The 16,487-nt window shown below is 38.6% G+C and overlaps 2 protein-coding genes across 2 annotated transcripts; one reads left to right on the top strand and one right to left on the bottom strand.

Annotated features, from left to right (window-relative positions):
* The first annotated feature begins 4,011 nt into the window (after positions 1 to 4,011).
* Positions 4,012 to 4,869, top strand: OR51A7 (olfactory receptor family 51 subfamily A member 7). Its single transcript, XM_010952688.2, has one exon. The coding sequence runs from the start codon at positions 4,012 to 4,014 to the stop codon at positions 4,867 to 4,869; it is 858 nt and encodes a 285-aa protein (XP_010950990.1).
* A 6,432-nt stretch (positions 4,870 to 11,301) lies between these two features.
* OR51G2 (olfactory receptor family 51 subfamily G member 2) lies at positions 11,302 to 16,094 on the bottom strand. The gene is made up of 2 exons (XM_010952690.2): positions 15,154 to 16,094; position 11,302 (listed from the first exon to the last, which is right to left on the bottom strand). Coding segments are annotated over exons 1-2 (942 nt in total).
* Positions 16,095 to 16,487: the final 393 nt, after the last annotated feature.

The following is a 16,487-nucleotide window of genomic DNA, read 5'->3' as shown; positions in this document are numbered from 1 at the left end:
GGCAGAAGACCTAAACAAAAATTCTTCAATGAAGACACACAAATGGTCAAAACGCACATGAAAAAAATGCTCAGTATCACTAATTATCAGAGAAATGCAAATCAAAACTATAATGAGGTATCACCTCATACCAGTCAGAATGGTCATCACTCAAATGTTCACAAACAACAAATGCTGGAGAGGGTGTGGAGAAAAGGGAACCTTCCTACACTGCTGGTGGGAATGTAGTTTGGTGTAGTCGTTATGGAAAACAGTATGGAGATTCCTCAAAAGACTAAAAGTAGACTTACCATATGATCTAGCAATCCCACTTCTGGATATATATCCAGAGGGAACCTTAATTCAAAAGACACATGCACCCCAATGTTCATAGCAACACTATTTACAATATCCAAGACATGGAAACAACCTAAATGTCCATCGACAGATGAATGGATAAAGGAGTTGTGGTATATTTATACAACGGAATATTACTCAGCCATAAAAAAGAATAAAACAATGCCATTTGCAGCAACATGGATGGACCTGACGATGGTCATTCTAAATGAAGTAAGCCAGAAGGAAAAAGAAAAACAACATATGATATCGCTTATATGTGGAATCTGAAAAAAAAAAAAAAAAGACAAATGAACTTATTTACAAAACAGAAACAGACTCACAGACATAGAAAACAAACTTATGGTTACCAGGGGGGAAAGGGAGTGAGAAGGGATAAACTGGGAGTTCGAGATTTACAGATACTAACTACTATATATTAAACAGATAAACAACAAGTTTATATCGTATAGCACAGGGAACTATATTCAATATCTTATAGTAACCTATAATGAAAAAGAATATGAAAATGAATATATGTATGTATGACTGAACTATTATGTGGAACGCCAGAAATTGACACAACATTGTAAACTGATTATACATCAATTAAAAAAAAGATTGTTATGACTTCCTGATGACTCTTTCATCACTACAAAATGTCTCCTTTTTTCTTGGTGATATATCTTGCTTTAAATCCCATGTGGTCGGGAATCCATGGCTACATTCACCATATGTATTGGAATGCATGGCATATTTTTTTTCCATCCTTTTATGCTTAACCTATCTGTGTCTTTTATTTCACATGCAACTTTTGTCATCAGCATGTTTTTTAATCTAGTGTGAAAAGTGCTGCTTCGTCATTGGGGTCTTTAGCCCATTAGAGTTAATGCAATTATTAATACAGTTAGTTTTTATGTCTGTCATTATTTTGCTTCCTCATTGTCCCATCTGTTTTCTCTTCTCTGTCACAACTTCACTTATTTATTTTGAATCTTTAAATCAAATCAATTCAAGTATGTTTCAATATTCTATTTTATTTCCTCAGTTGACTTTTTGTCTACACCTTTTTGTTTTTTGTCTTTTTACAGTTACTCCTTGGATTATGGCATGCAACCTTAACTTATCAGAGTCCATCATGAGTTAATATTATACTGCCCCATAAATAATATAATAAACTTTTAACAGCATACTTCCATTTATCTCATTTTGACCTGCATGCAATTATTGCCAAGTATACATTTCTACCTTTGTTATGAATCTATCAATGTATTATAATTCTCTTACCTTAAAAAAAGTAACTTTTCCAGCAATTGAGAAAAGATAAAAAATATTTTATGTTTACTCACATATTTACCCCTTTTAGTTTTCTTAATTCTTTTCTGTTTATTTGAATTTCCCCCTTGTATTATTTTACATTAGCCTGAAACACACATAATTTTGGATTACTCAGTTGGAAATCTAACAGGGAGTGGCAGGAGGCTCACCTATTGACATTTGCCAAAAGTAATCAAATAAGTAAATGGAATCATTGGCAAACCATTTTATAGTTTGTAAAGTACTTCCTTAAATATGTGATATTTGTGTATTGTTATTTTCATTTTGTGGATGATTAAACTGAGGCAAAAGATGAAAGTGGTGTGGCCTCAAATTGGAACTGAAATATTTTGATTACATATAACCTGTTCTTTGAGTTGTGCTGCCCAGTCTCTATGACTGCTGTATATCATGCTTCCTCTGTCAATATGATTTCTAGCCTTCATCTCTCACTTGAGTGGTTTTCCAATTGCTTTCCTCACAACTTGTCTCTAGGTCCTGCTGGAGTCCCTGGATACCGAAGAGTTAATGTACTGGGTCAAACTCTTTCTATTTAAGTTTCCTCGGAGATCCCAGAGAGCAGGCTGTTTTTCTATTCCTCCCAAGGGTCTGCATCCCTGAGGGAAATAGAAGTAGGTGCATCTAGATAAAGTGGAGGTTAAAGTTGAGGGTTCTTGCTCTTATCTTTCAAGGACATACTGAGCATCTAGCTTTGGTACGTGCAAGTGGTTAAAAATCCCTTTGGAAACCTAAAGCAAGGGCTTTGTTAAACAGCTCATATCTAAAAAAATAGCCACGGGTAGGAAGAGGAAGTGGCTTGTGTGGGGGTGTGTGCGTGTGTGCGCAAATGTACTATGGACAGGGTTGCATGGTCTGAAGATTAAACATGATTTTATTAACTCTGATCTTAGTAGGATCCCATTTACTTGATAGTATGAGAAATAATAGTAAACCTTATTGTCAATTAAAAGAAGAAAAAAAAAAAAAGGTCTCTTCAGCCTGTCTAGGACTCGATGTGTTGAAGAAATGGTTAGGGAATTTTCTTGAAATAATTACTACTATTTGGTATTTACTAATTGCTTTCATTCTGTTAAAGACTATAACAGATCACCTAAAATAACTATATGACAGACACTATCGTTTATAAAGATAAAGAGTAAACATCTGCTTGAAGTCCTAAGCAGCATACATAAATTCACACAGACAGTAAATTGCCAAGTGGAGATTTATACCCAGATGTTTTTGTGTCAGACTATAGAAATTTAAGAAATCTCGGCAACATTTGATCTGGTGACTATCTTCATTGCAGTAGTCTCTTCCTTGGGCATCCACTAGATCCCACGCTCATGGATTTTCCCCCAGATCTCTGGATAGTCTCATGCGAGATGCTGTCAACAATCTTGCCGCTCCTCAGGATTCTATCTGAGATTTAAATTTTGTATCTTTTGCATTTTTCCTGTTGACCTCATCTATTTTCATGACCTCAGATACCAAATATCACGTCAATATTTCTGAATTGACAGCTCTGTTGAGCTATTTCTCCTGAAGTTCAAACCCATATTCAAAAGCACACTTTGGGTAAAAACAAGTTTACTATTGAAAATGTAGGTGGCTTCAACACTTTTCCTTGTAACAGTGAAATAATAACCTAAAGTGTGGCCCACACGTCCTTGAGCTAGGAGCTGTCACATTTCGTATAGGACTACAAACATGAAGACAGGAAGGATACATAACTCCCAAGGTGTATCCTGCTCCATTTCTCCCACTTCTTCTTTTGGAAATCATTCTATAATCAATATTAATATTTTAAAGATATCTGTTCATGATTTATAGAGTCTAGAAAAATGTTTATACTCATGTGTAAAATGTGGATAATAAGTACCAACCTCATGAACTTAAGACAAATTAGTCTATAAATTTACTTTCTAGCATTTAATATTCACCGTAGTGTAGATATTTTCCTGGATCTCTGATTATTTTCTTACACTATTATTTTTAAACTTTCTTCCATGAAGTCAGGGATCTTGTTATGGAGCCAACGGGGGGATGACTGAGCTTCATGCTGAAGAGATTCTGAGTGTCCATCACTGACTGAATCAAAGCAGCTTTACTTTGACACAATTTTAATATTTGGCAAAAAGGATCTTAGGATCAATTGTTATAAGTAAAATTCCCATGTTGGAGGACATGAACATGTTTAAGGACATTTGATAAATGTTCAAAATTAAATTTTATTAATATTACATCAAATATGTTTCTAAGTAGTGTATTTAAAAATGACTTATCTCCCAACACTAAGTTTTATCCAAAAGTGTGACTGCTTTCTGTTTATGTGATTTCAGATGTGGCCAGCGAGCTGAGTTCATATTCCCACTGATTATGTCTGTTCTCAACAACTCTGAGGTTCAACTTTTCCTTCTGATTGGAATTCCAGGACTGGAACATGCTCACCTATGGATCTCCATTCCCATTTGTCTCATGTATCTGGTTGCCATCTTAGGCAACAGTACCATCCTCTTTTTCATAAAGACAGAGCCCTCACTTCATGAGCCCATGTATTATTTCCTTGCCATGTTGGCAATCTGTGATCTGGGCCTGTCTTTCTCCTCTCTTCCTACCATGATGAGAATCTTCTTATTCAATGCCATGGGAATTTCACCCAATGCCTGTTTTGCTCAAGAATTCTTCATCCATGGATTCACGGTCATGGAATCTTCAGTGCTTCTAGTAATGTCTTTCGATCGTTTTCTTGCCATTCACAACCCCCTGAGATATAATTCTCTCCTCACTAGCAAAAAAGTTGCTAAAACGGGACTGATCTTAGCCACCAGAAGCATTCTCTTAGTGCTTCCATTTCCCTTCACTCTAAGGAGACTGAAATATTGTCAGAAGAATGTCCTCTCTCACTCATACTGTCTTCATCATGATACCATGAAGCTGGCCTGCTCTGACAACAAGATCAATGTTATCTATGGCTTCTTTGTTGCTCTCTGCACTATGCTGGACTTGGCTTTAATTGTTCTGTCTTATACATTTATCCTGAAGACTGTACTCAGCATCGCATCTCTGGCAGAGAGACTCAAGGCCCTTAACACCTACGTCTCCCACATCTGTGCTGTGCTCATTTTCTACATACCCATCATCACCCTGGCAGCCATACACCGCTTTGCCAAGCACAAAAGCCCCCTTATTGTAATCCTTATTGCAGATATATTCTTGTTGTTGCCGCCCCAATGAACCCCATTGTGTACTGTGTAAAGACTCGACAAATCAGGGAGAAGGTTTTGGGGAAGTTGTCTAACATATATAGGACATAAGAAGGGAAATATGGAGGTAATAAATGATCGACCAGTAAGTATTTATTGGCACCTACTGTATGTTCAGTTCCACAGCAGTCACTATCTAGTGGAGGCCTGGGGTTGGGGGAGAGTGAGAAAATGTGCAGTACAGTAATTATCATAAAGTCAGGCATATAATAGAAAATTTTAAAAAAGATTAAATAAACAGGTGATGTATGATATGACTCCAGAGGTTTAATTCACATTTTAAGAGTAGTTGCAACAAAACGCTATGTAATGGGTTTGAGTCAATCCTTAAAGAATGATAAAATTTGGACAGATTGAGATTATTATTCAAGTAGCATTTATTAAACCTATATATATATGCAATGTAGATTCACTCTGTGGTCAAGGAGAAGTAAACCAACAGGGCACATAGCAGTGATGAAGGATGTTAGTCTGGCTGGAAAAGAGCATTTAATTTGGCAAATACTGAGGGACAATTTTCAATGGTGTGAGTGAACCAGATTTTGGAGGACGTAGAAAAATCTTGGAAACTCTAACCAACTTAATCTGTACCATAAACACCTAACATGATAAATCAAATTTTAAGAAAGACATGTCTGAAAGCCTGAGCAGGATGGGTTGAATTGGAGAAAAATGAAGAAGTGAGGTCAACGGGAGTTGCTACAATAATTCCACTATGAAGTGAGGGTTCTGGGAACAGGCAGGGAGAGAACAAAATCACTAAGGTTTTTTTTGTTGTTGTTTCTGTTGTTATAAAAACAAACATAATTTACAGGAAATTCACAAAGTCCACAAAGCAACTCATCTACAGACGTATGCAACAATATTCAAAGACATCCTGAAGACAGTTTGAAAAAGGAGGCTAGCATGCTGCTTAACTGTCATGAAAAGTAGCACTGTCCTCACTTGCAAGACAGTCACACTTAGGTGTAGACATGGAAGCAAATACGTGTTTTAAACCAGGTTGGATCAGCAAACTATGACTATCCTCCCTTAATAAAATATCGCTTTTCTGCCCATCAATTCCTACTGCTGTTGTTTTAGCTCATATTTAAAACTTTCCCTGGATTATCTTATCATCCTGTGCATTGAGATTAGCTGCTTGAAAGATCTTTTTAAAATATAACTGTAACCACATCTGAAAACTTTCAATAGGTGTCTGATAAGTAGAAGACAGTAGCAAGGCTCTATATATGCACAAAGGCTTTCCATCATTCAGTACCTGCTTTTCTCTACTATACCTGTTAATGTGTCTGATGAAGTGCAGCATTTCATTGGTACAACAGAAATGCATCACACTGTCACTTACACCTAAACCTTTGCTTCTGGTGTGTTTTATGTCAGGAATGCCATATTAATTTTCTACTGTTGCATAACAAATCATCATCAACTTAATGGCTTAAAACAACACAAAAGCGTTATCTGACAATTCTATGCATTAGAAGTCTGACACGAATCCTACTATCTCACTGGGCTAAAATCAAGGTGTTGGCATGCCTGCATTCTTTTCAGGAGACACTAGGGTAGAATCTGATTCCTTGCCTTTTCTAGCCTCTGAGGCTACTCAGATTTCTTGACTCATGGCTCCCTCCCTCCGTATTCAAAGCCAGCAATGTTACATCTCCCTGTGCCTTCCTCCATAGTCACACCTCCCTCTGACCACAGCCAGGAAAGGTTCTCTGCTTTTACCTGGATAATCCAAGATAATCTCCCTAGTTCAAGGTCTCTGACCTTAATTACAACTGCAAAGTATCTTTTGCCTTATAAAGTAGCATATTCACAAGTTTTGGGGGTTGGGACATTGGAATCCTTGTGGGGGGCATTATTCTGCTGAACAGATAAATTTCTTCAATGCCTCTTTCTTTCATTTAGCTCTTTAACCGAGTCCAGCTTAAGTACACTTCCTCTATGAATACATTCCTGACCCCCTCCTGCTCCAAGTATAGTACTACAGATCTGAATTGTATTTCCTTTCACACTGTACTGATTTCTACAACAAAATTTTGACAATTATTAGCCATTAATTATTTAAAGATAGGTTGCTTTGGTCCAATTATAAATTCTATGATCTATGTATGTCTGTATGTCTTACTTATTTTTGCATCCCTATTGGTTTAACACATACTTGGATGAAAAAGGGCTCAGTATACATTGATCAGTTTGTGAGTTCATGAGTGACCACCATTGAATAAAAGCATTGTTTATTTCTTAAGCTTAAAGTCTCCAGCATCTCTGTCGACAGAGACCTGAAATTATATTATGTGAATCACCTCAGATAACAGCACAGGATCGCTCCCTCAGGCATCTCCCTTCCCATTGCTACAATGATGCCAAGCTGGAAGTAAAGGCTGTAGAGTCTGCCAGAACACTGCTGTCTGCTTTCCTAAGGGCCAGAGAACTTATTACTTCTCCCTACTCATACCTGTTCTTACACCCATGGGCACTATTTCGCTCTGTTTCCAACATCCAAACAACACAAAGTCCTATACAAGTTTTCTCTCAACCATCTGTCAGTTTTCCCTGTTCTCTTTATCTCTTCTGCCATTATCCTTGTCCAAATCACCATCCTATCCTGTGAGAAATTTTTACAGCCTTCTAATTTGGCCCCTTGTTTCCATAATACCCTCCAATTTGCTTTCCATTTTGCAGCCAGAGTGATCTTTAGTAAAAGTAACACCGATGATATTATCCACTCACTTAAAACACTCATTCTACCCATTCTCGGGTACTATGATTGGGGTAAAGTGTGAAGTCCATGTACCTGAAGGAATCTTACGATCTCGCTGCTGCATCTTTCTCTGCTTCCTCTCAGGCCAAGCACCTAGAAAACAGCTGGCCCACTCTCACTGGAGGCATGATGAAAGCTCGGGCCAGAACAAACAGACATAGCCAGAAAGCAAAGACTCTTACAAGAGGGAAGGAGCCCTAGAACTCACTGATGCCAAGTCCCTTATTTGCAGATAAAGGAACCAGAGCCCAGACAGATGCAGCAGCTTCCTCAAGGCTGTACAACAAATGATAAATGGTTAAAAAATGGAGCTCTCAAAATTTCTACGCATTCATGTTTTGACTCTTAACTTAATAAGTAGATATTATTATAAGCTCCTCAAAACCTGAAACAAAAATCCAGTGGATAAAAGAAAGAAAAAAATTGGAAGAAAGGAGAACGTCCCCTGAGGAACGTCCAAGAAAGTATCAGACCTAAATCTCTTTTCTAGCCTTTCCAGGTGAGGGCCTTGAAGAGTTGGTCCTGGCTGTGGTAGCTGGGAAGACTGAAGCCATGAACAAAGAGGTAAGGGACGTGTTGGGATGTCACCCTCCTTTTCATTTGGGGTAAGATTGGTAGGAGGTAGTAAAATCTTGGCTGGATAAACTCAGTACTCTGGAGAAATAAGGTTATATATCTGAGGGGCAAATGTATTGCCCAGACTTAATTGATAATATATGATTTGTTCTACACTTTACCAGATACATGACATACAGTATCTCATTTAGTTCTTATAATGATTATCCAAAGTAGATATTACTTTCATCCAAAACTTACAGTTTAGAGAAATTGAGTAATTGCTAAAATTGCAGACCTGAGGGCTGGGCTCAGGCCTTCTGGGGGCCACTGCCTTTGTGTTAAGCCTTGTGCTCCATTGTCTTTCAGAATATAAAGGAAAAAGAACAAATGAAAAAAAAATGGCTCTTTGGGAGACATTGACAGGCCAGAAGTGCAAACTGGTGGTTCACAGGACAAAGCTTGCTAGAGGATGCCTTATTTAATGCATATAACTGTGGGACTGTTAAAATTGAATTAGTTCCCAACCTTTTGGAAAAAAATGACATTTTACCTAAGAATCTGGATTTGTATTTTCTTCTTATGAATTAGCATATTTAGTAACATCAGCCCAGATTCTGGAGGTGAGTGGTCATGTCCCCTAAGATAGAGTTTTCCACGAGTCACACCTCACCACTCGCTATTTGTCTTCCACAGTTTTACTTCATGCCTTTACCCTACCGCACAGCCTCTGCAGGGATTTGAGTGTGTCACTCCAGTTCTCGGCTGTCTCTGGGAGAGGTAAAGTGACTGGGTAGCCTTGCCTTACAATAGGTTTGATATAGGATCTCAGGTCACGAGTTCATTTCTGTACCATGGAATTCTCTTCCAAGCTCTAGACCCATTAGCTCCAAATACCTTTTGACACTGCTTTGTAATGAGAATAATAATAATAATAATATCTCACAATTATTGATTATTTATTAAGAACCATATATTATACCAAATGCTTTACACAATATCCGGTACCTTATCAGATTTATTCCTTATTTTAACCTATTAGGAGGCACTATTACTTCTCCCCACTTGACAGATAAGAAGGCAGGAGCTTCCAGGACTCAAAAACTTTCCTGGGACACACAGCTAGTAAGTGATGTGATCTGGATTCAACTCATGTTAGTCTATTCCTGAACCTGAGTTCGTGTGTTTGTGTGTGTGTTTATGTGTATGTTGAAAGAGTACTTTTATTCCATTTATTCTATAAATTTTTTCTTTTTAGCTCTAGAGAGATATGACATATGACATTGTGCAGCTTAAGGAGTACAATGCAGTGATTTTATATATGTATATATTTCAAAGTGATTACCGAATAACGTTAGTTCACTTATCTGTCACCTGAGAGGTACATTTATTTTATGTGTGTTTGAGAAATTTTTAAATCTACTCTCTTAACAATATTTCAATATGCAATGCAGCATAGTTAACTCTAGTCACTATGCAGTCCATTACACCCCCAGAACTCATTCATCTTATAACTGAATTCTTAACCACTGCATACTTTCTGTGTTAGCTCAGGCATCTGGAGATCAGTATCTTCAAAATGCAATTAATTAACTCCTCCCTTGAAGCCTGTTCCTTATAAAGTATTCTTTATTTCCTTAAGTAGAACTCTTATACACTTAATTCTTCAAAGCTTAAACCTGGGAGAAAACTTCGTCTGTTTCTTCCTGTTGTTTAGTCCAATGAATATACAGCCAAGGTATGAAAAAAGTCATGAAAATTTTAAGTCATGAAATTTCTTTCTTCTAAATATCTCCTGATACTGTTCACTTTTCTTGACGATTCTACCATGGTACTTGACATGATGAGTTCTTATCTGGATTGCTGTAACAGCTTCCTACGTGTTCTTCCTTTATCAACTCTTCCCACCCCCTTTCCTAATCCATTCTCTCTATGTCATAGGCTGACTGAACATCTTCAAGTGCAAATGTGACTATAGTACTTCCCTAGGTAAATACTTCATCAGCTTCTCATTAAAGGGGCTGTTTCTATTCTTTGGTTTGGTCTATACATGCAGTTAGCTTTATGCATACCTCACAGTTAAGTCTCCTATCAACTTTTTTATTCTTTGCACTACTGCTTTCTGAGACATATCTTAATCTATAAATTTGCTATACTCTTCATCTATTCATCCATTTGTTCAGTGGAGTAGAGAGGGAGGAAATTGATAACATTAAATTCTTATTAATTTATTAAAATGACTATAATAAGCTCATTATGTATTAACATAAATGACATATTTTTGAAAAATAGCAGAATGAAACACAACTAAAATAATTTAGTGAGAAGAGTAGCATTAGAATTTCAGGACTTAATCATCCAACATAACTGAAACTTTGTACTCTTCAGAGATTAATAATATACAGTATGGTGTCTAAAGTGAATCATAACTGAATTGTGTACTGAAAATTTGCTCAGAGAGTTGATTTTAAGTATTCTCATCACAAAAAAGTAACTATGTAAAGTGATGGATATGTTAGTTAGCTTGATTGTATAATCATTTCACCTTTTACTGTTTGTTTTTGGAGGGGAGGTAATTAGGTTTACTTATTTATTTATTTCTGGAGGAGGTACTGGGGATTGAACCCAGGACCCTGTGTATGCTAAGCGTGCACTCTACCACTTGAGCTATATCCTCCCCCCTCTCACAATTCATACATATATCAAAACATTACATTGTACACCTTAAATATACACAAATTTTATTTGTCAAGTATACCTCCGTAAAGCTGGAAAAAAAGGGTACCATGTTATATTCCTGCTCACTCTTCTCCAATGACTTTCCATCACATTCTGAATTGAAATTCCAAATCTCTATTAGTGGCTTAAGTAATATCATCACCACCATCTCCCTTTCTCTTTTTCTTGCTGTGTTCTCTTTTTCACTGTGCCAGACTGTGAGTCTTAACCTACCTTAAACATACAAGACACGTTCCTGTTTTGAAGTTTTGCACATGCTCTTCTCTTCATATGGAATCCTTTCCCCAAGATATCCTTGTGTCGCTTCTTCATTTCCTTGAAATAACACCTCAAAGAAGATTTTCTTGACCATCTAAAAATTAGCACATGGAACTATATTTAATATCTTGTAATAACCTATAATGAAAAAGAATATGAAAAATAATATATATATGTATGCCTGAATCACTATGCTGTACACCAGAAACTAAAGCAAGATTGTATATCAACTATACTTCAATTAAAAAAATTTTTTAAATAAAATATTATTCAATGAAAAAAAATACAGGTTTGCTGAGTACAGCTAATACCCCTTTCCTACATTAATTTTTCTTCACTGCACTTTTCATCATTCAACATTCTATCTTCTTTATTTTTCAGGTTTATAACTTGCCTATATCTAAGCTTATCAACAGAATCTGAGGCTCCTGAGGACAGTGTTTTTTTTTCTGTTGTGTTTACTGCTCTATTCCTGAAACCAAGAACATTGACTGATATTAAGCAGGTACTCAATAGTAATTGGTGGAAAGAATTACTCAGTCTACAGTCACTGCAAGTTCTGATCCCTGTGTGTGCCTGGCTGCATCTCAGGATACCCTTCTCTCAATCTACCACTTGGGTGGTTCTCAACAAGAATTATTTATAGTTTCTAAACAAGTAGTGCTCTTTGATCATCTCTTGATTCTTTCCCAAAATACTTGCTTTATGTAGAGAACTATATTTTTTCTCATTTTCACATGGATAATTCTAACCTGACCTTTAGGACTCAATCTGTAGAGCATTCTAAACACTAAACTACTCTAGATACCCCTACTAGACTATAAATTCTTTGAGGGTAACAAATGTGTCTTGTTTACCAATTTATCACAAGTAACCTTTACGAAAGTCAATCATTCAGTGTTGAATGAATAAATGAATGAATGAGGTTGGTTCCACATTCCATGCATAAAGGCTGTTATCCAGGCTTGGCTGCAATGTCATGGCCTTTTACAACAACTGCCTTTCTTTTTAACAACTTTATCAGAGGAGTCTGGGCCTTAGTTTTCTTATAGAAAGGTACAATTCATCCCCTCCCTGTTCCCATCTGTTCTGGGTTAGTTATGCTGCAAAGTTTAACAATTATGATCTTAGATATGAGCGCTTGATCCTGGGTCCCTCAGACCATGTTAAACTACCTCTCATGGCCATGTTTTAACTTCCTACATGAAGCATCTTTTCTGACAGTGACCTTGAAATATCATCTTTGCCTAGCACGCTTCTCTCCTGTCTTTAATATCAAATAATTACTTGATAATTTTCCACCAGTTAATGTAGCTTCTTGCTAACTTAGCTCTAGCCACACTGGTCCTTGTGCTTTTCCTATAACATTCCACTTTTTTTCCATTTCAGGCCCTTGACACTTGTTCTGCCTGTTTGGAATGCTCTTCCTTTAAATCTTTTCATGTCTCACTCCGTTGCATAATTTAGAATTTTGCTTGAAAATCCCCTCTATGGAGACCTCCCCAGCTCACAGATTCCTCCATCACGTTCCACCTGTTACCCTACTTTGCTTCCTTCAAAGCACTTAGCACTGACTAAAATGGTTAACCATTCACTTTGCTACTATCTGTCTCTCTCACCAAAATGTAAGCCAAAAACACAATCCATCATTCTTTTGCCCTCTGTATTCCTAGAATGCAGACTCTGCCTAGAAAAGAGCCCACTCAACCGCCCTTTGTGGAACGAAGGAATGTTCTTCCAGCCACACAGTTTTGTTCATCTAACTTCCGCTTATTCTTTAAGACTCAGCTAAGGCAGCCCCTCTGGAAAATGACCCATGATTCTCCTCCCCCTCAGGCTGTTGGAGGGCTCTCTCTTTGACTTATTATACATTCTCCATGATTGATGGATTTTACTCTGTGTTATTGGTTTTATTTTAGGCATGAAAGTAAGTACAATTTATTTAGAGCTGAAAAACAGGCTAAGATTTTTTTTTGAAACTTTCATCTATATCATATATTTAAAATGTGTAGAGAGTCTTGTGGGAATGACATTGATAGAGAAAACTGAGCTTATAACAATAAAATAATTTTGCTAAGTCACGTAGAAAATAGAACCTTCCAAACCTGACTCCAAGTGTTGTATATTGACCAGTGTATCATGATAACTCTTTAATTCATTGTAAGATATAAGAGAACATGACTCCCATAGGAGGACTAAAATGTCAGGTACATAGATAGCGTGGATATAGATTCCAGCTGGGAGCTGTATGCATGCTTCAGAATTTGCCTGGGCTTTATGATTTTTCTGAAGTTTTGTGCGTACACAGACACACGATTACATCTCGTGATGTAAACCACCCATGACACTCAAACACATATTCTCTTTTATTCTATTTGCTGTGTAATTGATCTTGGATCTTCCACAGAGTGACAGCCAAGGTCCCATAAACCACCATTTCAGAATCACTCTCTTTCTCATGCCTGACAGGATGAGGCACTGGTGGGGGGGTTGGCGCACGACCCACCAAGAGTTCAACGTCAAGGGTGCTAGATAGCCTTAAATGAGACTAACCTCAAATGAGAACTGGCTTCACATAAAGGTCGTAATGGAGAATTTTGTCTTCTTCCCTCTGCCACTCCCTTTCTTGACCCTGCACTAAACACAGGCAGGAACGTGCTTCCCTCTAGATGTTCAAAGTTCTCCTTGGCAGCATCTTATCTAGACCTGCTTTCCTCACAGATACCTCCAAGCCAAAGTTACAGATTCTATACTGACAAATATTACTCAAAAGATAATTTTTCATCTGGAGCAATGTGGAGGTACAATTGTAAAACACACATAGTCAGTTATAAGGGTTTCTCTCTCTTTAGTCCATTGGCTCATGACTGTTCTGATGTGGTTGGTGCCTCAACCTCTTACCACTCACTGCCATCCACCCCCGTAATTCTCTACCCTTCCTTGACTTGCAGGGAACAACTGTGACAGCAAAGACAGTTTCAGATATTTCCCTGATTACAGTGTCCTCTCTCTCACACCTCTTTCTCAGTTTTGCACACACTGTTCTTATAGACTGTAATTTTCCGATTTGGCTGCCTAACTGCTAGGTGTCCCTTACGGCTGGCTGCTAGACCAAGTCGTGGAACCCCTTCATGCCACTCTCTTTCCCCAGCTCAAGGAAGATATCTTTCTTTTAGCTCCTCTATCAATTTCTTTTTAATTAATCAATTTATTTCTTTGCTTAACACAAGTAACATTTGGTTGTATAGCAAACCACCCCAAAATGCAGTGTCTCTGAAAAACAAACATCTATCTAGCTTAGAAATCTGTGATCTGGACTGGGTTCAGAGTAGGATTAATTGTCTGTTTCATTGGGTGGCAGCTGGAGAGGCAGGAAGGTTGGGAGATGGAACAGTTCAAAGATTTGTTGACTCACTAGTAGTTGATAATGACCCAGCTAAGGCTGAGACCTCAGCTGGGTCTACTGGTTAAAACCCCTACATGTGGGCTGTCTATGTGGTCTGGGCTTCTGCTCAGTCTGGTGACTGGCTTTGAAAAGCAAGCAAGCATTGAGTGAGATAGATAGAGGAACAGATGCCTATAGACGTAGAGATGGAAAGGGGATAGAGAAAGAAAGAGAGAACGGGTACCATATTGCCTTTTATGACCTAGCCTTGAAGTCTTATGGGGTCACTACCACAACATTCAATTGTTACAAGGTCAGAACCAGTTACAAAGGGAGAAGTGATGGAAGAATGACAAGTTTCTAGAAGAGAATGTGGGATTGGAAACATTTCTGGCCATTTTGGGAAAACAGAATCTACCACACCATACTGCAGTGAATTTCCTACCCCCCAACCCTGCCCCAGAGGGAGAGTTGTGTAACAGTTGTGATTTCTTGTTTGTTGAGTAAGTAAATAAGGGCATATTTAAGGAAATAGTGCCTCCAATACTAGCTAGTAACAAAAGGCTTGGGTCACACGATCTCGGATCTGTTTGGTCTTCACACTGTAGACGATGGGGTTCGTCAGTGGAGGGAAGAGAAGGTACACAAAGCCCATGATCACCTGGACCAGATGAGGCGCCTGCTTCCCAAAGTGGTGGATGACAGACAGGCCAATCATGGGAGTGTAGAAGAGCAGCACAGCGCAGATGTGGGAGACACAGGTGTTACGAGCCTTGAGTCTCTCGGCCCTGGATGCGATGGACAGCACGGTGTGCAGGACCAGGGCATAGGAGAGGAGAATGAGGAGTGAGTCTACACCCACTGTGGAAACAATGACAAACAAGCCATAGACGCTGTTGGCTCTGATGTCTGCACAGGCCAACTTCATCACTTCCTGGTGGAGACAATAAGGATGTGAGAGGACTGGGGAGCCACAATACGGGAATCTTTTGAGCATAAAAGGTAATGGGAAAATGAGCACTACACTGCGGCCCAGGGAGGCCAGGCCCATCCTGCCAATGACGGTGTTGGTGAGAATGGACGCATAGTGCAAGGGGCGACAAATGGCCACAAAGCGGTCGAAGGCCATGGACAGTAGCACGGAGGACTCCAGGAAGGATAAGCAATGAATGAAAAGGAGCTGGGTAAAACAGGCATCATGACCAATATTACGCGCCCCAACCCAAAAGATGCCTAGCACTGTAGGGAGGGTGCAAAGGGACAGACCCAGGTCGGTCAGAGCCAGCATGGACAGGAAGAGGTACATAGGCTCATGGAGCAAGGGCTCTGTTTTAATGATACACAGAATGGTGCAGTTGCCCAGGATGGAAACGAGGTATATGAAGCACAGCGGGATGGAGACCCAGAGGTGCACGTGCTCCAGCCCAGGCACGCCGCTCAGCAGGAAGGTGGAGGACGTGCTGCTGCTGTTCTCCAGGGACCTCAGCGTCATTGTGTGTGCGGGGAAGGGGGCAGGTGGTGTCCCTCCAGATCCCTGAAATGACTTGAGAAAAAGCTAGTGATTGTACCTGGGAAGAAATTATTAAAAAAAAAAAAAAGAGAGAGAGAGAGAGATCAGGATCAAGCAGACCTATAGCTGTGTGTCTCCTCCAGAGGTCATTTCCATCTGGTCCTTGATTCCCTCTCAATATTTTTTTAGAGAAATTTTTTTTTTTTGAAATTTTTTCTCCTTGCTTCTTCAGGCTGAGAGGTGCAGAGCATCCTCACTATAGTGCTTATACTTCACTATAGCAGATATGTAAGTTGGCTGTATTTAAATTTGCCTACCTCTTATGAGGTTTCAAACTTTCACTGATGTTTCTTTTCAACCTTTCTCTCAGCTTCT

This window comes from Camelus bactrianus, chromosome 10, assembly GCF_048773025.1.
Source record: "Camelus bactrianus isolate YW-2024 breed Bactrian camel chromosome 10, ASM4877302v1, whole genome shotgun sequence".
NCBI classification, from domain to species: domain Eukaryota; kingdom Metazoa; phylum Chordata; class Mammalia; order Artiodactyla; family Camelidae; genus Camelus; species Camelus bactrianus.
The sequence above is the reverse complement of the archived record's forward strand: the minus strand, read 5'-3'. Positions and strand labels throughout refer to the sequence as shown.